At 49.6% G+C, this 20,227-nt stretch overlaps 8 protein-coding genes and 1 non-coding gene across 9 annotated transcripts; 5 read left to right on the top strand and 4 right to left on the bottom strand.

Annotated features, from left to right (window-relative positions):
* Nucleotides 1-1,328: 1,328 nt before the first annotated feature.
* On the top strand, nucleotides 1,329-2,612 carry BDV14DRAFT_198414 (uncharacterized protein; the record flags this gene model as incomplete). Its single annotated transcript, XM_073772943.1, has 3 exons — nucleotides 1,329-1,534; nucleotides 1,615-2,046; nucleotides 2,156-2,612. The coding sequence occupies 3 exons, from the start codon at nucleotides 1,329-1,331 to the stop codon at nucleotides 2,610-2,612; spliced, it is 1,095 nt and encodes a 364-aa protein (XP_073629912.1).
* Nucleotides 2,613-2,751: 139 nt separating this feature from the next.
* BDV14DRAFT_207735 (kinase-like domain-containing protein) lies at nucleotides 2,752-4,901 on the bottom strand (the record flags this gene model as incomplete). The annotated part of the gene is made up of 4 exons (XM_073775211.1): nucleotides 2,752-3,709; nucleotides 3,771-3,998; nucleotides 4,052-4,756; nucleotides 4,880-4,901. 4 exons carry the CDS (start codon nucleotides 4,899-4,901, stop codon nucleotides 2,997-2,999), a joined length of 1,668 nt encoding a protein of 555 aa, XP_073629911.1. The 3' UTR covers nucleotides 2,752-2,996.
* Nucleotides 4,902-6,233: 1,332 nt separating this feature from the next.
* On the top strand, nucleotides 6,234-7,121 carry BDV14DRAFT_198412 (ankyrin repeat domain-containing protein; the record flags this gene model as incomplete). The annotated part of the gene is made up of 1 exon (XM_073772942.1): nucleotides 6,234-7,121. One exon carries the CDS (start codon nucleotides 6,234-6,236, stop codon nucleotides 7,119-7,121), a length of 888 nt encoding a protein of 295 aa, XP_073629910.1.
* A 525-nt stretch (nucleotides 7,122-7,646) lies between these two features.
* Nucleotides 7,647-8,233, bottom strand: BDV14DRAFT_198411 (phenol acid carboxylase; the record flags this gene model as incomplete). Its single annotated transcript, XM_073772941.1, has 2 exons — nucleotides 7,647-7,655; nucleotides 7,730-8,233. 2 exons carry the CDS (start codon nucleotides 8,231-8,233, stop codon nucleotides 7,647-7,649), a joined length of 513 nt encoding a protein of 170 aa, XP_073629909.1.
* A 304-nt stretch (nucleotides 8,234-8,537) lies between these two features.
* BDV14DRAFT_207734 (glycoside hydrolase family 95 protein) lies at nucleotides 8,538-11,187 on the bottom strand (the record flags this gene model as incomplete). Its single annotated transcript, XM_073775210.1, has 5 exons — nucleotides 8,538-9,532; nucleotides 9,596-10,687; nucleotides 10,745-10,829; nucleotides 10,882-10,964; nucleotides 11,028-11,187. The coding sequence occupies 5 exons, from the start codon at nucleotides 11,185-11,187 to the stop codon at nucleotides 8,538-8,540; spliced, it is 2,415 nt and encodes an 804-aa protein (XP_073629908.1).
* Nucleotides 11,188-12,022: 835 nt separating this feature from the next.
* BDV14DRAFT_170405 (uncharacterized protein) lies at nucleotides 12,023-12,865 on the top strand. Its single transcript, XM_073768200.1, has one exon. It carries the CDS (start codon nucleotides 12,090-12,092, stop codon nucleotides 12,696-12,698), a length of 609 nt encoding a protein of 202 aa, XP_073629907.1. The 5' UTR covers nucleotides 12,023-12,089; the 3' UTR covers nucleotides 12,699-12,865.
* Nucleotides 12,866-13,938: 1,073 nt separating this feature from the next.
* Nucleotides 13,939-14,058, top strand: BDV14DRAFT_t57. The gene has a single exon. It is a non-coding gene; the product is annotated as a tRNA-Leu (tRNA).
* Nucleotides 14,059-16,697: 2,639 nt separating this feature from the next.
* Nucleotides 16,698-18,872, bottom strand: BDV14DRAFT_170404 (M28 family metallopeptidase). Its single transcript, XM_073768199.1, has 3 exons — nucleotides 18,756-18,872; nucleotides 16,873-18,693; nucleotides 16,698-16,815 (listed from the first exon to the last, which is right to left on the bottom strand). The coding sequence occupies exons 1-2, from the start codon at nucleotides 18,825-18,827 to the stop codon at nucleotides 17,251-17,253; spliced, it is 1,515 nt and encodes a 504-aa protein (XP_073629905.1). The 5' UTR covers nucleotides 18,828-18,872; the 3' UTR covers nucleotides 16,698-16,815; nucleotides 16,873-17,250.
* On the top strand, nucleotides 16,790-17,011 carry BDV14DRAFT_198408 (uncharacterized protein; the record flags this gene model as incomplete). Its single annotated transcript, XM_073772940.1, has 2 exons — nucleotides 16,790-16,820; nucleotides 16,878-17,011. 2 exons carry the CDS (start codon nucleotides 16,790-16,792, stop codon nucleotides 17,009-17,011), a joined length of 165 nt encoding a protein of 54 aa, XP_073629906.1.
* Nucleotides 18,873-20,227: the final 1,355 nt, after the last annotated feature.

Raw genomic sequence — 20,227 nt, 5'->3', positions numbered from 1 at the left:
GTAATGCTATGCTAATGGCGCAACGTGGCGATAGATTTGTTGATTGTTGATTTGATGGATGTATATAGATGCCGATGTTGTTGATATGGTGATATGCATGAGCGGTATTAATGTTTATTCTATTTCCAACTTTAACTTATTCCACCGATCTCAAATCCCGCGCAGAAGTATACTCTAGAAAGTAGAAAGGAGAAACCTTGTAAATTTGTATATTTGTAGTACACAAATCGATTGCATAGATACGGTTGAGTATATCGACTCAAAAGCTAGCAGCTCGGCTCGATTCGCATTTTCATCCGAGTATTTCTGACATTTCCGCGCAGGGTAATTTGTTCGTCGTGTAACTGCAGACCTCAAGATCGACAAACGGTAACCCCAGATCTCGTTCCTGCCGGGGCTCCGAGCAACCGAAGGTATCACAACGCCTGCATCGGCCGGACATTGGGGCCCGTTGCCTTGTGCTTATTTTTCGGACTATCCTAGGTACCATAGGCGGAATGCGAAACGGTTTTTCCTCGTACGCAATTGTTACCCCCATAATACTCTTGTGATATAGGGTCTGCTCACAAAAGGGGGCCTGGGGAGGATTGATAGCGTCCAGCCCTCTTGGCGTACTACCTAGGTGCCTCATGTTCTGTTTAGTCGGACCTTGCTAGGCACTTTATTATCAGAAAGAAGACCTGCCCAGACTTTGAGCTGTTTTTGCATGGCTTTCCGTGTTTTGACAGGTTCCGTCATATTCCTGGTCTCTTACACACATTTCCTCACCTATCCCCTCCCGAGCCGAGTAGGTTTTTCCTACCGTATACTCGACCACGTCCCGACATTGTGACACGAAAATACTCAAGAGGTCTTGATACTTCGCTGTAGTACAGATCGCCTAAAGCACGGGCATCGCAAGTTAGTTGCCTTGTAGAACCATAGGTCCCAAGCACTTCACACAATTACGCCCTGTTCTTGCATCACGAACTCCCCCACCCCTATCCAGTCCGCGTAAGGTTCAAGGTTCGAAAGATTGGGGAATTTCCAATTGCTATCGTTTGCTCCATATGTAGAGAGCGCTTATTTTGCCTCCTTTTACATGACCGATCCATATGTCTGGCGGCTCAGTATCATTACTCAGAAGATTCAGAAATGTGCCTGCAATGGTTCATTCAGGAGACGACTGACTACCTCCTTTTCTTCTCTGCTTGATTCGTGGGCTTATAATCTCCAGGAGCCTCCCTCTTGGGAGTCTTTATACATAGCAATCAATCGCTTGCTTGTCCGGAACTGCTTAAACACCACCTACCTACCCACCGTACCTCCCTCAACAGGTCCAGGCCACCATGGACGTTTCGGTCTTCTTCTTTGGCCTCTTCCTGGGCTTCTTCATCTTCACGATGGAATGTGTAATCAGACAAACAATCCACATCTGGAAACGCACGCACAGTCTAACACATGCATACCTCTGGATGATCTGGCTCGAGTCCCTCGTCAATCTACTATTTGCCTCGACGACGAGGATGCAGTTAGATGGTGTTATTAAGCCTGGGTACGTACTTGCTCTGAATTTATCCAGTTACGCAGATATACCGATGAGGGGTGGAACTGACGGTTGCGATTGATTTATAGTCTAGCATACTATATCACAGCCGTAACCCTCTGGGCCTTCCAAACACAACTCCTCTCGCAGATCATCGCGAACAGAATCGCCTTGATCATGGTATCTAAACGCAAGTCACATCAACTACGATGGACCCTGTTCCTCGCTATCGGCACAATAAATCTCGCAGTCGCATTTATATGGATCCCTGCTCATCTCGACTCCGCAACACCGTTCCGAAAGAGATTAAATATTATATTCGAACACGTCGAGAAATCTTTCTTTCTCCTTGTTGATCTCGGTTTGAATTTTTACTTCCTTTATTTGGTGCGGTATAGACTTATTGCGGAGGGGTTGAGTAAGTATTGGACGCTTTATAAATTTAATGTTGGCTTCGTGGGGGTTTCGACGGTCATGGATGGGTTTCTGCTGGGGTTGTTGAGTTTGCCGGATCAGTTTGCGTATGTCTTCCCTACCTGTCTATCCCTGCCATCTTACCTCCTCCCCTCCACCTTTGTTATCTGTTCTCAATGAATTTGGTGAGCTGACGATTCGTCTGTACTACGGTAGGTACGTCCAATTTGCACCAGTCACATACACAGTAAAACTGTACCTCGAGCTGCAAATGGCCCAACTTATATCGAAGGTCGTGAAGCGGAAGATTAACCGCGTTGATGGATTGGGTTCGTCGTCGAACGACCGGTCAGGTGTGCAGTTTCGCATGTCTCAACGACATCCAGATGCACAGACACAGCCGCAGACATACCACGCGGCCGTATGGTCGAGGAAGAAGCCTGACACTGTGATGGACGGAGATGACGATGATTCGTACGCACTAGAGGATCATCACGTCCAGGGGACCGTGGATGCATCAACCCTGGATAATGGGTCTACGGATATTCAGGTCGAGAACGAGGTTGACAACCCGAGCCCTGGAAAGAATATTGTCAAGACAATCACGACTATTGTGAAGAGTGAACGGCGTGAGGACTGGGATGCGCGGGCCTCGTCTCCGGAGGTTGTATAGGCGTCTGTCCGGTTCCAAGTGCCTACTTTTGAACACTTCGAAGGTCTTTCAAAGTTTCAGCAGGGGTCACGTATCTCTTGACAGTGCGCGGTCGTTCCTTATCGGACATGTACGGGTTCTTCTTTCGGCCGGGCGAGAGGTGCAGTCGATTTCAAATGTCGCCGTCAAGCAGAGACTAGTTTATAGATCGCAATGGATGTATAGTAGTAATTGGATCATTTGGCAGTCGTTTGGATTCTCGTCAAGGCTCATCCAGTAGAGATTTTTGTCCAATAATTAAGAGAAATATATAAACTCATACATGCTCCCCAAGATCATTTTGGAACGGGTAGCGAGCATTACGAGCATCATGAAGTATCTGCCTAGGACTCAAAAAAGCAAGAACTAGACAACCTCTTCATGATCCTGAAAAGGCCAGTATTCATCCACCTGCCTCCGTTCATTCTCATCTTGCGCCTCCGCAAGCCATTCCGCCTTCAGTTCTCGATTCAGCGCCATCACCTTGTCATAAGATTCATGCCTAACCCATCCATCCTGACCGATATCATCTAGAAGAGACTTCCAATGTTCAACTATTATATTCATCTTGAACCAATTCTCCTCCAGGACGTAGAACTCTTCAGCGTCCTTCTGGTCAAAGTGCACTGGACACTGAATCTTCGTCAAATGTCCTCCAGCTTGGACGAGTGTATCCCAGTTCTGCACAAGCCGGAGAAGAGCACCTTTTAACGTGATGGTATTCCCATTCCATTGCCGTCCGGCTCTATTAACTGCATGTTGGCGATGTATAAGGAGCGGGTATCGAAGCGCTTCGAGATGGGTCTCATTGTCCTTGCCGTTGAACACCATGTACAGCCAGAAAATCATACGGCGGCGGTGAAGTTCGTCGGCTTGAATCTTGTCACTGGCACTCAATGAATCGTAGTCGGCTGATAGTGAAGGCTTCTCTAGGCCTGCTGGAGGTTCCGGGTCTGGGTTTTGGAAAAGGGGTGGGTTGCCGGCGATGACGAGTAACGGTTGGATGGAGGAGTGCTGCCAGTCGATTATGCAGGATATTTCGCCGGTGTCTGTGATGAAGACATTGGACGGGTTGAGATCTGTTGTTAATTAGCACGACCAGCAACTTACGAAGTTGGAATTACTAGAGGTTTTATCTACCTGGGTGGCGCAGAGTAGGTTTGTTCATAGGATCATCTCGATCCTCCGGCAAAATGAACGGTGAGAGAGACATGAACTTCTCCAGCATATCGATATATCCAATATGAGAAATTTCGCCTGCGAGGATCTCATTGTGTGGAAACTGATTGCACCGTGGCCTTCCGAATTTACGAGTCCACTCAAGCTCCCTGTTCGCAACCGAGCAAATATATTCACGGTGATCGGTCCCTATGACGCGTCAGTATAAATTTCATATGTTAGTATAGGACAATATCACATACAGGGCCCGCGATTAGAATCGAGCATCGCACGGCGACCCCGCCAGAAGTCGCAGTCTGCAGAAGGACCGATGCAGAATCGATCCCCACCATGCATTTTGCTCGATTCGATTGTCTTCGTAAATAAATCGGTAGTACACATGTTTGATGTAAGAAGGTCACGGGAGTATATACTGCCATACGAAGCAAAAGGGATAGAGAAAAGCTTCCTTTCAATGTCGACGAAGCTCGTCACCAAGCGAACTCGCTCCTTAGGCGTAAGATCGAACCACCTGCCCTCAAGAGGACTTGCTGGGGCCTTCTCCATAATCATATACTCTGTTCCAACCTCATTGTCTCTACTGGAGGAATACGCATAGACTCGAGGCACAGGAATGCCATTCGCACGTAAAAAGTCAAGTGTCGCAACCTCGCTCTCCGTCGTGAGTGTTTTCGGAACAGTCGAGTGGTAAGGTATCTTGCCCACAACTTCAAATCCATCGTCCATGGTCAGCAGAAAAGCCCTATTGAACCCGCCCTCAGCGAGCTTTCGGATGCGCGAAACATGGTTGCGCCCAACGCTTCGCGCAGCAGCTATCTTGAGAGCCTCGACATTGAACTCGACGCATCGTTCTGCGAGACGGAATTTCTCGTTGTAAATATAGCGCCCCGATGTATACGCGAATAGATCGTTTGGATTATTAAGGTGAGGGGACGAGGTGGTTATAGCTGAGCGCGTCGCGGACAAGAGGGCTGTAACAGAGAAACGACGAGAGAATGCCCGGGCCAAGGACTTTGTTGACGGAATGAACAATGGCTTCAGATAGTGGTAATTAAAGATAGCAGCAGCACCTCCAATCCTGACATGAAACATTGTTGGCACTCGAACAACCCTACCTGACCATGCCTCCAGGTTGTTGGGGAGGGGAAGTTTATACACATTGGATTATGCCGCGAAGGAAAGGCCACGGGGCTGACTAATTATGCATAATCTGCACATGACTTTAGGCCTGTACAGAGCTGATACAGGGTAGTAAAGCTGCTTTTCTTTCAAGGATAATACAGTCATATACGTCTTAAAATTGGCATCTTGGGTCTCTTTGGTCTTTCCGTTGCAATGTAGGTTGAACTTCGATCAAGCCTGATTGGGTCAGCTTAGCATCAAGCCGTTAGTCGGCCCATGGTCAATTTGAATTTTACCTCAATGGCAAGAGCACTGCGCTTGAAGAGAAAGTGAGTGGGGCCACACTCACTGTATCGAACCCCTCATACTCTCTGGTGTGGGTATGGGGGTGAGCTGGAGAGTAGGTCTGGCGCTGACTGGAAGAGCTTTGATGAAACAAAACTTGCAGGCATTTCAGGTGCTGCTAGAATACGGCGCAACGGTTGACCGGTCCACGCTTCACGCGGCTTTTCACATGAATTACGATGAGATGGTCAGCAGGAATGGGAGCGGGCCTTTTATTAGTCATTCGCAATTGATTGAATGTGTTATACAGCATGGGGCACCTTTGAATGACAAGTTTCCAATCTCAGGTCTGTGTGTGTTCCGGGAAGCTATCGTCAAGGGGGATCCATCAATCATCGCTCTGTTGTTAGACTATGGGGCAGATGGCCTTGACCGTGGAATTTGCCATATTGGATCTAGAGACGCTGCGCGACTTCTAAGCACGAGGGGAGTACTACCACGTTTAATAGCTGAAAGGGGAGTCCGAATTCTGGAAAACGCAATGCTATCTCGAGACCTTGATCTGGCACGATGGCTTTTTGACAGCGATTTGATTGCAGAGATGGATCGCACATCAGAGGATAATGATGCACTATTAGAGGCAGCAGTTTCGACAGGTGATATATCTTTGGTGAAAAGAATGCTGGATAATGGCTCCACAGTGACAGATATAAGCCTTGCTGAAGCTGTGCACTTGGTCGAGAAGTCGTACGGTGACACTAAAGTATTAAAGTACCTGCTTCAAGGTTTCCATGGAAGTGCCCCCAGTGCGGTGGCGTGTGCGTGCTTTGCTCGCAGACGAGACTTGCTCGAGATAATCCTTGCGACAGGTGTCTGTCCGGGAGGTCGCCCAGAGCGTCCACAGCATAAGTCAAATAAACATTATCTTGATATTTCAGGGCGTCTAAAAGACAGGAAGTGCAAGGTCTACAAGCCATACTCAGCGCTTGAACTAGCTGTTGAGGGCGGCAGCTACCGATGCCTCGCATGCTGATTGAGTCTTATGAGTGGTCTTCAGCAGATGTTGGTCGAACTATGGCATTAGCTATCTATTGGCGTGACGGAAATATGGTCGAAATGCTCTATGAACTTGGTCCAAACGTAGAAGAGGAAGCCGTACTATATGCGAGCCGCCTTTCCTCTGACGTTCGTTATCTGGAGCGGGCTTCGTATGTCAACTGCTTCACCTCTCTTCAAGCTGCAGCAATTAGGGAGAATGTCGCTTTAGCGCGACGGTTAATCGAGGACAGCAGAGCCGACGTTAACCATCGGGCAAGAGACCACCATACAGCGCTGCAACGCGCGGTAGAAAATGGGAATTTGGAGCTCATCAACCTGTTTGTCAAGCACGGGGCCGATGTCAACGCCGGCCCCGCTGTCTTTGGAGGTGCTACGGCACTTCAGCTTGCTGCTATCAAGGGCTACTACGGTGTAGCTCGTATGTTAATTGATCATGGTGCCAAGGTCAACGCGCCAGGTATCGAGGAAGGCAGAACCGCGCTTGAAGTTGCATCCGAATATGGCCGTATGGATATTATTCAGCTTCTCATCGACGAAGGAGCGTCCCTGTACGACGACCGAGGCAGTGCGCAGTACCGGAAATCCCTATTTTTGGCGAGGGATAACGGCCATTTGGCTGCGGCAAATCTAATCAAATCGTGCCGTCAAGAGTACCCGCTGCGAGATGCACGCAGTGATAGCAGTGGGGGCTTTGGGAATTGTGAAATTGATGAGGCTGATGGATCTACAGACGCCCAAGACTGTCATGGCTCTGGCTTTGAAGATGTCTTTGAACGGTCTGCTACCCCCGAAGAGTGGCTAGAGTGGCTAGAGTGGCTAGAGTGGCTAGATTTGCCCCCGGAATAAGCTGCTACGTTTTCCTGTGCTTCATATGCCTCCTGGAACCTGCGGCGCTTGTGGTTGAAGAAAGGATGCAAAAAATACGTTGAGACGAGTAGAATGCCATATCATACCCATAGTGAGCCTACATCTCGGAGTTGGACACGAACTGATAATATAACTGTACAGGCTACAGTTTTAACCTGCCAATATTTGCTATTAATGCTCCCATAGAGTTCGTCGAATGTGACGTCCTATTATATGGCCAGGTGCCACATTGCAAGATGGTTTCGCTCACCGAAAGAAAGTCGTACCCTTTTTAGAAAGTTGCGAGAAGCCCAGCTGTGGTATTGGCCTGCATTTTGCTTGGTTTTGACATTTGAGCTTACTCCCTCTCTGCTGTCACGCAGTCTTTTATTCTCGCATCATCTACAATGAGTAGACCATTTATACATAAAGCATACCTGCAAACAAAATACCGATGTTTCTAGGGCCTGGTATAGGAGGCACTCCCCCTGTGCCAATAGCGAAAAAGGCCAAGTGGAACAAAAATCATGGCGTCTCGAAAGGGTAATCAGAACAAAAGAACGAATAGGACATCGACGGGCTAATAACCGGTCCCCTTTCCAGATTACAATGTAGGCCATTCCATCCAAATCCCCTCCAACTCCCCCGCCCTCATAAATCCTCCTTAACATAACCCTATCAACCTGACTTCCAACCTTGCTCAACCCCCTGAAGCGTTCGAGATCTTCTTGAACCCACTTATCCCCCCTCGCCTCCTCCGGCCTCTCCCAATGCCCCCTCGAAAACGCAATTAAAGTCGTGACCTTTTTATTGGATATATCAAACACAAGACTAACAATCGTCCCCGTTTCCTCGAGCCAATTCACCTGCCATAGTTCCCCGGGCCGAATACATTGGTACGTTGCTTCTTGGTAGTTCCGCCTGCCGGCCATCGGCCCGCCGTGGATTTCATAGACGACGCGGTCTTCGTTGTAGAACCAGAGTTCGTACCGCCATTTTTGGATCTCACTGGTGGGGTCCTGGGGGTTTTGAACACTGTAGTCGTAGATTAGATGGCGATTTAGGAGGTCGGTTTTGAAGGGCGTTGTTGAGGGGGGAAGATTGACGGGCATTTCCATTCATTGTTATACTTGCCGTGGGTAGGCTTTCTTGCAAGTCGGGCAATCTAGTATGGGAGGATGACTCTGGTTATCGAGAAAAAGAAAATGGCTACGCGAGCCTGTAATCGTAAAAGTGGTGTTTAAGCATTTGGTGCTGATAGATGTGATGCAATATACCCACCCAGTTCCGGGCGTGCCGGGGGTTCGGAATTGCAACCTTGTCTGGCGATGATACCTAGAAGGAGTTTGTACCATTACATACCATTTTTCTATCTCTGCGATTTGAGGATATGGCCAGTTCAAAATACAGACAGCCCTACAATTCAGCAAGAACCTCACCCGCCACATTAACCAGTCGCACCTCACGCCCATCCCTTGCACCAGCCACAATGGTAACCCTATCAACCACCCCTCCATCATCCCAACTGAAGTCTACAATCGCACCACCTCTCAGTCTCAGGCCCTTTACACTCCCACCAGCCCACTCAGCAGGAATAGCAGGCCCCAACACAACCGTCCTGACTACGTCCGTCCCAAACGGCATCGGCACATCATAAACAAGCATACTTAGCACAGCCCCCGTGAATCCAAAATTCGCATCGATTTGGAACGGCAGGCTTGTACCAGAGTACATACTCAGTCCATTTCCTACAAAATTCTCATCAATCGCGTACCGGAGGAGGTCGTATGCATTCACCGAATCATTAAGTCGTGCCCAACATGCAGAGCGCCAGACCTTGGCCCAGCCTGCATTTGCGTCCTCGGCGTTACCGTCGCCTCGGGATATTAGTGTTTCGCGGACCGCATCTTGGATGGTCTCGTTTATGTAGCCTTTCAAATATGAAGAGAGGCTGTAGCCTGGATACCATCCGACCAGGTGCGATAGGTGTCGATGTGTGGATGGACCATCGTAGCCGTAGGAATCCGGCAGTTTCCATTCCTTGACCCCGCCCCATGAGGAGATATGGAAGCCCTTATCTAATTTCTTGAGAGTTGCTTTGATTGCAGATATATAATCGGTTTCATCATTGGATATGAACTCCTGAGCCGCAAGCACAGATTCGAAGACTTGGTGTATGAGCTGCTGGTAATGCGCGCAGCCGAATGTCGTTGGGCCGGTCTCGGGACTATTGCACGGATTCACGACGAGAGAGCTGTCGTTGAAGAATTTATCTTCTTGGAGCGAAGTAAGCCAGAATGAGGCGACGTCTTTAAGGAGTGGGTATCCTTGGGATTCGAGCCAGGCTTTATCTTGGGTGTATTCGAAAGCGTCCCAGACGTGTTGCATCATCCAGGCAGCTGCTGCGGGGTCTATCCCTAGTATTAGCCGCGTATCCCGGAATTACTTGCAGAAAAATCCAAAGGGAAACTTACAGTTAGCCCACCCAGCTGACTCTTTCATAGCTGTGTACCCGAAAACATTCATCTCGTTATGCACCACCCATCCGCTCGCATTATAGATCAGCTTTGCGGTCTCACTTCCCCTGGGGACCCATGTATCAGCCATATAATTCCACAGCGCACTCTGCGTTTCTGCTAATCCTGTTTGATCCGCAGGCCAATAGTTCATCTGCAAGTTGATGTTCGCATGGTAATCGGCGCTCCAAGCCGCCGTTAACAGTTCGGTCCAGCGGCCTTGCAAGTTTGCGGGTAGGGAGTTTGCTCGCGAGGAAGATATCAGGAGGTGCCTCCCATAGTCAAAGAGGAGATTTTCGAGGAAGGGGTTGCCGGTGCTGTTATAGCTGTAGCCCTCAATCAGATCGGCAGTATCCTCCCCAGCGGAATTCGACGGGTCCGGAAGATCAAGCGAGAACGAGCCTGATAGACTTTGATAGTCTTCCGTATGACGATTCAGGAGCTTTTCAAAGCCCTTCGCAACAGCTGAGGCCGAGGTGCGTTCGACAATAGGTGCTGGGTCTGCCCCCTTGAAAGACCAGCCATTCTCGCTGTTCCCAGCCTTCTGGTCGTAGTTTGTTTCTGCACTGATGACAATTGTAATCTCTTTTGCACTCGAAGAAATCTGGAGCTTTCCATCACTGGAGCATGTCGTTTTTGCTGAACTTGGATCAACCCGCGCAACAGCAGCATATTTCATTCCCTCAGGCGGGCCAATCTGCGTAACGCCCGAATGCCGCAGGACGCCTTTACTACCTTCACAAGTAGAGCCCAAAAGACCCTGGTCAACTAACAAATTCTCAATATTCACCGTCAGAGTTGGTAATCGCTTATTTGACTCAAAATGATAAACGCAGACTTGATCGGGGTAGGAGCAGAATATGGAAGTCTCAAGGGTCACGGAGCCATTGCCATTGTTTAAGGAGAACTCTGTCCTGTGAACACCCTCCGAGAGATCAAGTGTCCTTCCATAAGATGTATAAGTGTCTGCGCCGTCGAATGTAACAGTTAGATTTCCGAGTACGCGGTTAGACCCGTAATTGTCGCCGCTGCCGAGTAGTTCGTCCATGTCTTGCCGATGTATTAGTCAATGCTAAGTCCTGACAAGAGACTTTTGTTCATTCTTACCACCTGTTCCATCTTGAAAGATGATGTCCCGAATCCCGGGGAGAGCATCGTATATCGGCGAGGAGGGGTTTCCGCCAGTGTAGTTCTGTTCGTTCCTTAGTCCACTGTTATTGTGAGCACATGGGAGCATTACTAACCTCAATCTCAAAAGGTCCTCCAGACCACAAACTATCAATATTGAGATTGATCCTCTCGTCGCCCGGAGGGCCGAAAGGGATAGCTAAAGTATTATAGGTCAGTCTCGATCGAGCAATGAGTCGCACGGTAGGAAGGTAATACGTACCTCCCAGCTTCCCATTCCCAATCAAATATCCCGTTCGCAGGATATTATCGTCTCCATCTTCCGAGGTATAGGTAGCTGGAGACGAAGACCTCAAAGTCTTTCCAGCTGCGATCCCACAGAGGTTCGATATGGCGGCAAAAAAAGCAATTGTTATTCTCATATTGAATATTTACGCCAGTGGCCGAATCCCATGATATAGAATGAACCTGCAATGGGAATGCAGGTGTATTTATACCCCACACAGCTCATAGAATCATACGGTTAGTTCTGCACGCCAAGTAAGTTGCTGCGGTTGATCTACAAATTATTCCCTGTTTCTCCCCCGCATACTCTGCGGGGAAATGGTCCATCGGGTATTTTCCTTAGATTGATGCTAAGCATCTATTATCCCTTTTACCCGTATACTTCATCTACGCCTGGCTTGCATTGATTACGTATGCCTGTCGCAACATGGCTCTGGAGTTGGCGCGTATTGCTGTTGGTGGTTGTCCTCAGTGGCCGGGAGTAGTTGTTTGTCAGGACAAGTCCAACGGCGAACGAAGGTCTAAAGAGCATGATAGGCTGAGGAATGAACGGGAAACACGTTTCTCTCAGGGTGTCCCTGCTGGTAATTCTTCAACTACATATTAAGGTTCGACTGATCAGCCAAGAACAATATTGTCATATGCTTCACCTTGCTGCATGACTCGCACCACTGTTACGCAGGTACAAATCGGCTACTTAGCTTATTCCGAGCTATAATACATTATCCTAATGAATTATGGCCTTCATTCTCCGAGTCTGGAATTTTTTCTCATTGGCTCGATAGACATGCCCCCGATGCACGTACATGGACGTCTACTACAAGACCTGGATCTGCCACCAGCCCATGGAGGGCTCCACAGGGCCCGTGAAGGCGAAAATACTGCGTGGCTCAGCGCAAACTCAGCCTCAGCTGAATAGCCATTAAGTACCTACATGACTCATTATTTTGAGTAGAAGTCAACGTAGCGCTCGTTCTTTCTGTCTATCGATCATTTCAAATCCTGGTTCCTAACTACCTGCCAAATCAAAATCACCACCATGAATCACATCCTCACAAAACAAGCCTCAAACCCCAATATCTGCCTCTCAGGCGGCGCATCCGGCGCAGACCTCGAATGGGGCTCATGCGCATCAGCAGCCGGGCACGAAGTAATCCACTGGTCGTTCCAAGGGCACAATACCACCGCTCCAGAAAACACCGTGATCCGACTCTCAGACGAAGACCTCTCCCTCGCAGAATCCGCACTATCCTCCGCCACAAGAGTCCTAGGAAAATCACCGCCCCGTAAAGCGGGTATATTGCGCCTCCTCAAGCGAAACTATTTCCAGGTTGCGTGGGCGAGCAGTTGCTACGCTGTTACTGTTATTCGAGACGCAGAGAAGGGGGAGAGGGTTGGTGGGACGGCGTGGGCGACGACGATGTTTAGTCTTTTGCATCCAGAAAGTAGAAGTTTGTATTTGTTTGATATGGAGAGGGATGGGTGGGTGCGATGGGATCCTGCAGGCGAGGAATGGATTGAGATTGAGAGTCCGCCGAGACCTAGAGGGGTTTGGGCTGGGATCGGGTCGCGCGAGTTGAGTGAGAATGGGAAGATGGCGATTCGGAGGTTGATGGGGTGTTTGGATATGAAAGAAGAGATTATGTAAACAGGTTCGAATGTATTAAGGAAACGCGCCCATTATGCATGTAAGGAATGGAACACAACTGGAGATCTAAACCTTTAGCAACTCTAACATCAACCGCAGCGAGGGGTTCTTCTCGCCGAACCTCGATTCCAGCATGTCGACCTCCTTGTCTAGCCTATCCTGCAGTGCCCGCAGAACCGAGAGGGTGTATTCAAGCTCTCCGTCTGTCCCATAACAGCCAGCACTTCTCTCCTTGACTCGTTGCTTAGTTCGCCTTCGACGCGCCTCTTCATCGGGAGTGCCCTCGGAGAAATTAGTTCACCAGCAAAAGATGGGTCGGTCACCAAGGTCTGGATACATTAAATCAAGGTGGTGTGGCGCAATTGGGGACTCTGTGGGGTTTATATTGTTTTCAATGTTGTTGCTGCGTTGGGGTTGTATTGGTGGGTGAGGGTGCCGGGGAAGAGTCATGTTAAGAAGACTGGGAAGGATGAGGAGGATGTCGCTAGTCAGGTTGTTGCTGGTGGTGAGTGAGTGAGTGAAGATGGAGGCATTTGTCAAGATACCTACTGATTTGAATTTGGATTTAGGTGGATTACTACATCCCCTACACTCGTTCTGCTTGTGGTTTTCTTCAAGCTTTGTTTCTCTTACTGTGTTTTTAGTTTGTCACCGTAGAACAAGGCCTCATTAATACAAATTCCTGCTTACCATTTACCATTGTGCACGCGTCTCCTTGAGTAATACATCATACTGTCCTATCTGTGGCCCTTTTACTTCCCTTCAAGCTTTCCTCTACGGGTAGGTACGTAGAGTTGGTAACTATTCCCAGCTCAGCAGCTTGCAGAGCGGATGATGATGGAATACATAGGACTTGCCGATCGCGAACTCCCTTGCTTGTAACCTCAACAAACTCCAAAGGGCATACAGATGCCACAAGGAGTCAAAGTTTTCGAGGGTTTGTTGATTGATGCAGAAGATTGTGATAACCTTACCCGCGGTTCACCACCAAAATATATATCAAAGCACTGAGTCACAAAATCTTCAATAAACAGCGATCATTGAGAACTTAACTATATATAAAGAGAGAAAATGGTGGAGACTAGCTATGCAAGCTACCATACTTCACAAAAATGCAAGATAGATGAGAATATCATCGTGTTGAAGTCTACGAAAAACATTGTTCACCTAATTCAACGGGGCTTGGATGAAAAATAACAGTGGTGTATAGAGCACAAATCTGGTGCTTTCTTCAACAACAGGCAAGGTGGCCGAGCGGTCTAAGGCGCGCGGTTAAGGTACACCAATAGGCGAACCTCCTCTTGTGATCACAAGTTTCCGCGTCATTAATTTGGCGTGGGTTCGAATCCCACCCTTGTCATTCTTTTTTGCTTTATTTTCTTTTTTGGCTTGACCTTTGATCCACATCAGAGATACCCACTCTTTTTGCTGGTATCGGTGCACTTGCTGGTTTTTTATTCTCGACTTGCGGACAGGTATGCCGGCATGGAACCGATTACACTGGGTGATGCAAATTGCCATGCTCAACAAATCCTGTAAAATCACCGCTTCTGTACCTTTTCCAACCCTGGAGACTGCCGAAAGTGGATTCACAGGCAGCGAGGATGAAGTCAGAGATAATGATAGAGAGCATGTCGCCAGGCTATGTCGGTGCATCATCGACACAGAAGCTGTTTTCCTGTACGAATCGCTTCACCGTCCTGGTGTTTAAACCCTTACTCAACCTACTGCTTGGATGATCATTCACCCTACGACCACTGGTTCTGTCTAGAGAGTTGGGACTGGGACGGTCTATATGGCTTGCCGTGGGCGAGGGGTTCTTGTCAATGAGTGGTAGCACGGGCATAGATCATGGTAAACATCTACGAGTAGCGTAAACGTATGATCCAAGCATCCAGTCTCACTCAGATCTGATTAAATCCGCATCGCTCACATTATCGCAAGGCAAGGTCTGGCTCGGGACGCGCCGCAGTCCGTGATACTTTCCACTAATAATTGGGCATCAAGTGTGAGATCCATATTGTGATAAGAGCCTCGAAGACTTAGATAGTTAGAACCCTTCGTAGGATTCAGCTATAATGAAGGGCTCGCATATCCATAGGATTTCATAGCTTCGGCCCTATTGTAAGTAAAACGTATGCTTCTCACGTTTAGTAGGGCAGGAATGTTACGTGCTACTATCTGAGCAATCAGATAGCAATCGAATAGTCTCCCAAAGACCATTTCTGATATCTTGGAATGGTCTTTACAGGACAAGTGAAAGGAAACCCAGCTGACAGTGCGTCAACCACAATCGACAATAAATCAGCAACGCCACCCAGGACTGCAGTTTGACTGCAGCTGACGAGAAATAAGAAAAGAAAAGGACAGTTCAGAAATATAAGCCCAACCACTCACTTCGGGACTGCTGGGATTACATCTCGTCTCATTCGACGTCATTCCCTTTTCTCTCTCCGAGACTCCAGTCAAGAGCAAGTGGCCATTCTCGAAGTAACTGTTACCATGGCAGAGACACCCGGGACTCAATACGGTCAGATGATTGAGACAGCCAGCAGACGGTTTCGCTTGCCGGCGCGGTCGTCGACCTCGTCGGGCGCTCCTTTACATCAAGATGGGAGAAGCAGAAAGCGGTGCAGGCGTTCAATGTTCGACTCGGCGAGTGGATCGATGAAGCAGTCGATAGCGAAGGCAGATGGCTGCAGCCTGTTCTCCGTAGAGAGGCTTTCGATGATCATTTGGTAAACGCAGACGGTCATTTCCAACCGCAAGGACAAAGCAAGTCGTCGTTTGCCTGGGCGCAGTTGCTGTATGCTTTGAATATCAGGCCTAACGGGGGCGTTTTGTCGTGGAGATTGCCGTCAACCGAGATAGACCCGACTGTATCCGGGGATTTGTCCCTTGATATTGATAGCGAGGTCATGTGTCACGTTATGAATCTCTACCGGCTATACAGCGATACAGTTTCCAGATCTCGACGCAGCAGAAGCGATGAGTCAAAGGATACTAAATATACCTTCCCTTTCGGACGCCTGTCGCTGAGTGAGCTCGACGATGGTTTTACGGCAAAATTCAAGCCAGGTGCAAATGATGATCTCTCGTCGCAGCGGGTTCCATTCTCGTATCGAGTATCGTTTCATCCAGGCACTCACTTAACTTTTGAGAAAGGTTCTCTGGTCGCAGCCTATTTCAATGCAATCGAGCACCATATTTCGGATGATGCAAGAACTGGAGATGTACCCAAACCGACCGATCCATTGAGAAAGAGAGCTGAATATCTCATACGGAGCTTGAAGGTGCTGCAGTCACTCCACGAATGCAATAGCTCCTGCGCGCGTGTATGCACACGCTCCGGCGAGGCTGATTGGGACAAACCAAAGCTCGTGTTCCCGACGTGGGTAAAAGAGGCCAGCAGAATCTTACGCCGTGCCACCACCGACGGTTTCGCAGAGCATCATCATGTCTGAGAAGCCACTTTCATATCATGCGCCGTGGGTCGGGTGCTGGTCTCAAGGCCTACTCAATCCGAGAGACTAATATCTATGAGCACTGCTTCTTGTGGGTTGTCTATGACGGCTTTACAAGATTTCCGTTAACGCTATGGTCATTGGCTTAATAGAAAAAGCCGGTAATAGCAAGGGTCATGGAACCAAACCACAGCGGTACTCGAACACTGCGCAATAGCAACAACAGCCCAAACCGCAAGCCTCGCTGCTACGGGCAGGATGACACAAAGGCATTTAGTCAAGAACCGCTTTATACCTATTAAGCTTTGAGTACTCCGTCTTAAAGAAAGGCCCAGCCCAAGACAGCGCACAAAATGCATTAAGATCCGGTAGAAGACGAGACCCCACGAGGATACCAGAAGATACTATCATATTATGCGGGAGTTCACCTTGCTCTTCTCAATTCCAGTAAAACCCGACTTTGAGGGAAGAACAGTTAAGAAGACTCCGAGTAAACGGCGTCTCGGGGATCACCCAGCGATTTCCATTCCCCACTCAACCGCTTATCTCCCCTCCACTTCTCTCCAACTTCCCTTCTTCAACCTTCCACCTCCCTCACCAACTCACAACCTCACTAAATTACTCAAAATGTGCATGAAAGCAACGTGCGGCACCTGCCGTAAGTCCCTCTCCCTCTATCCCTCAAACCATGCTAACATCTGTGTTCTTGCCACAGAAAAAACCACCTGGTGGGGATGCGGCGCACACATCCCCGCAGTCCTTGACGCCGTCCCCGAGTCCGAATGGTGCACTTGCACGCCCAAGGTCGAGCGCGATGGGAAGGAGTACCCGCCTAAGGGATCAAGTTGACTAAACAACTCTGATATTATGTGATGTGATATGAATGAGTTATGGCGTGGCGTTGGGTGGTTGAGAGTTGAGGGTTGAGGGAATAGGAAGGAGTTTGAGATAATGGGTTGAGAATTGAGAATGTGGTTTTGTCATATGCTATTCATATAAATAATTCTTCATCGCGACATGAGGTTTACTACTGATCCGGTCTCCCCGACAGTGAGTTCAGGGCAAGGAAACGGAAGGAGAAAATCCATCTACAGAGCCTCCCTCTCATGGAAACACCCCTTCGCATGCGAATGCGAGTGCTTGCTCTGCCTCTTCCTGTTCTTCCTACTCGCCCTCGACCTTCCGGTATGCGCATCCGTCCTCTTCACAATACCGATCGTCGAGTTGCGCTCCGGAATCGTACTAAGGTCCGTCGCATAAGTAGCAACCGCAAAAGCCGTAGCCTGCGAATTAAGCAAAAACGCCTCATGGTTCAGGTTATCAAACGTATCGCCAACCTGGTGGTAATTCTCATCGTAGGAAATACCAGCGGTTCCACCGAAGAGGATCGCCTCCTCTTCACTCTTGATGCCCTCCGCACCCGTGAAGACTCCACCGGCCGGAATCCCGTTTAGGATGAAAGCCTCGTAGTCGGAGCGTCCGTCGAATTCGGTTTCGACGGTTGCTTGGCCCAACGAGGCGAAGTAATCGAAGAACAGCTTCTCGATGGAGTCGGAGCCTGCGGGGCCTGTGAGGTTGAATGCGGACCCGTCGCCGTCGTAGAGGAGGAGGCCGTAGTTGGGGGAGGCGATCATGTCGAAGTTCAGGTAGAGTCTGATCTTTGCGAGTTCGGCGGGGCTCAGGGAGGAAACGTAGTAGTCTGATCCGAGGAGACCAAACTCTTCAGCAGTCCAGAAGAAGAAGCGCACGGCGTGCTTGGTTGTGAATTGCGTTAGGGCGCGGGCGATGATGAGGTTAGAGATGATTCCTGAGCCGTCGTCGTTGATACCGGGGCCGGCCTCAACGGAGTCAGAGTGACCTCCCAGAGAAACGACATTGTTGGGGTCGCCTCCTTTGGTTTGAGCGATAACGTTGTATGTAGTCCTGTTCTCCATCACTGAGTCAACCCACAGATCGACGGTGACGGGCCCAGCGGCGGCAGCAGCAATGAGGGCTTCACCCTCTGCGAGAGAAATACCGACGATAGCGCTGTAGGGACCCAGCTCGCTGGTTGCAGCGCCGAGGGTACCACTCATCGACCCCTCGACGTTATTGTACGTGATCGTCGCAAGGGCATCAGCGGCAGCAGCGTACACTGACTTCTCGGCGAAGGTACAGTTACCACGAGAAACAAGAACGACCTTGCCCGCTACAGAAGCAGGGAAGTCCTCGGGGCTGCAGCCAAGGGTATCAATGACGGCGAGCTCAGCAGAGGCGTTGACGCTGGGGGAGTAAGTCATTGTGGTCGCCTCGTAGGTTTCACCGTTGGCTGTAAGCGACTCCTCGGCATTGCTGTACAGGTGCACCTGGGGCTGCTTGTAGACATCGTAGTACCCCGTGCGCTTGAGCTCGCGGTATAGCCAGTTGACAGTGTCGTTGTGAGCGCGTCCACCGAAGACACGGTTGCGCTCTGGGTAGGCGTAGGCGAAGTCTTGCAGTTGCTGGGCGCCGTCGAGGAGATCTTCGAGGCGGACGAGAGATTGGAGGGATTCCTAGGATTTGTTAATCGGTGTATTTCTTTTGCTGGAAAGAGGGGTAGAGGGGGAAGACGTACAGGGGTAACGAGGGGCTTCGCGGCCAGAGCCACAGAGGCAAGGGAGAGAGCTGCGCCGACGGAGGCCTTCATCTTGAGTGACTACAAAGTCAATTGAGCCCTAAGAGACAGACAATGAGGACCTTGACGGCGAAAGAACCTTCCAAGACCGCCCTTTTATAATTGCTCGCCCATGATCGCGCCACGTCTTGGAGCGTCGATCGGCCCTGAATCTCTCGAGTCCGCGTCCCGTTACATCGCGTGCCTGCGCCAGCCTGCTTGGCAGTTGATACCAAGGAGGAGCTGCAGAGCCAAGAGCGCGGGCAGAGATAAGAATGGGCGAAGAGTGCCAATCCGCGTTGGAGATGGCGAGCGCAGGCAAAAGGGTCAGAGAGGGATAGACTAGGGTTACAGCCAAGAAGAGGGGCAGGCCAATAAATGCTTTCATTGATAACGGTCAATGGCGAGTGGATGTGATCATATTGTTCTTATCATTAAATGAAATAGTGAGAGAGAGATCAAACAGCCACCCAGCCCGCCTCAATCTCAATCCCGTTCACCTCCCCGAGTCCCAGTCCCAGTCCTGCTCCAGCGCCGATCGTCACCAGCCCCCGTCTATCCCCCTGCACAATTGCCTCTCTACGTTTACTCCCCGACCCGGTCCAGACCGCAGCACTGTAATATATTGCCGGCAGCTCCCGAAAGGCAAGGTGCGTATTACTCGCGATAAACGCCGCGAATGTCGAATTGCCATCGCCATCAAAATTAATTTGCCCTTCGCGCGCCCAATGCAACATTGCGACTCCCACCTGCTGAATCCAGAAGTTTCGATGCGTGGCTGCAGATACTAGCGCGCCTGCAGCTGGGCTGGACAGGTCTGTGAAGATTCCTTGCGCTGCTTGGCCGAGTGTAAGCGCGTCAAAGTCGCAACTGGGACTGGACTCGGGTGATTTTTTGCTTTTGGGGCGCGGGGTGAGAGTCGTGAAGAGGTAGAAGAGGAGGCCAGCGTGGCTGGTTATCGGAAGTTCTGCTTTCACTACTTTTGCTTCTTGGATTACTGTCGCTGCTAGGAATGAGAGCTCTTCTGTCGATGGTAATTTGGCATCCTCCCAATTACCTCCTTGCTTCTCGCTGGTCTCGTGCAACGGCACCTTGACAGGTGCGAAGACATTCGGCAGGGGTTTAATGTCCGGCAAGACGAATTGCATGCGCGTGGCAATGCTATCCCACGTCCTCTCAGAATAGTACTCTTTCCAGCTCGTCGCATTCAATTGGAACATATCGCAGATCTCCTCAAACGTGTACTCTTTCGAAGCACTGGCTCCACGCGACAGCGACAGCGACCGCAAAGCCGCATGCAAAATCTGAATCCAGAAATACGCCTGCGTCTCAGAGTACACCGGGATAGTCGAATCCAAAGTTCGAAGGTGAAGAGTACTCTTCTCCAACGTCCTCAGCGCAAGAGTCACAGTCTCTCCTCGCGGCGCATTCGA

The sequence above is a fragment of the Aspergillus stella-maris genome, assembly GCF_047715825.1.
Source record: "Aspergillus stella-maris strain CBS 113639 unplaced genomic scaffold BDV14scaffold_16, whole genome shotgun sequence".
Lineage (NCBI taxonomy): Eukaryota > Fungi > Ascomycota > Eurotiomycetes > Eurotiales > Aspergillaceae > Aspergillus > Aspergillus stella-maris.
This window is presented reverse-complemented; position numbering and strand designations above follow the sequence as displayed.

What these genes read in the sequence shown, in the direction of transcription:
- BDV14DRAFT_170404 (XM_073768199.1), bottom strand. Translation starts at nt 18,827, where the DNA reads ATGAAGGCCTCCGTCGGCGCAGCTCTCTCCCTTGCCTCTGTGGCTCTG. An exon ending in CGAAGCCCCTCGTTACCCCT is followed by an intron (nt 18,694 to 18,755) that starts GTACGTCTTCCC and finishes AACAAATCCTAG; the next exon opens with GAATCCCTCCAATCTCTCGT.
- BDV14DRAFT_170405 (XM_073768200.1), top strand. Translation starts at nt 12,090, where the DNA reads ATGAATCACATCCTCACAAAACAAGCCTCAAACCCCAATATCTGCCTC.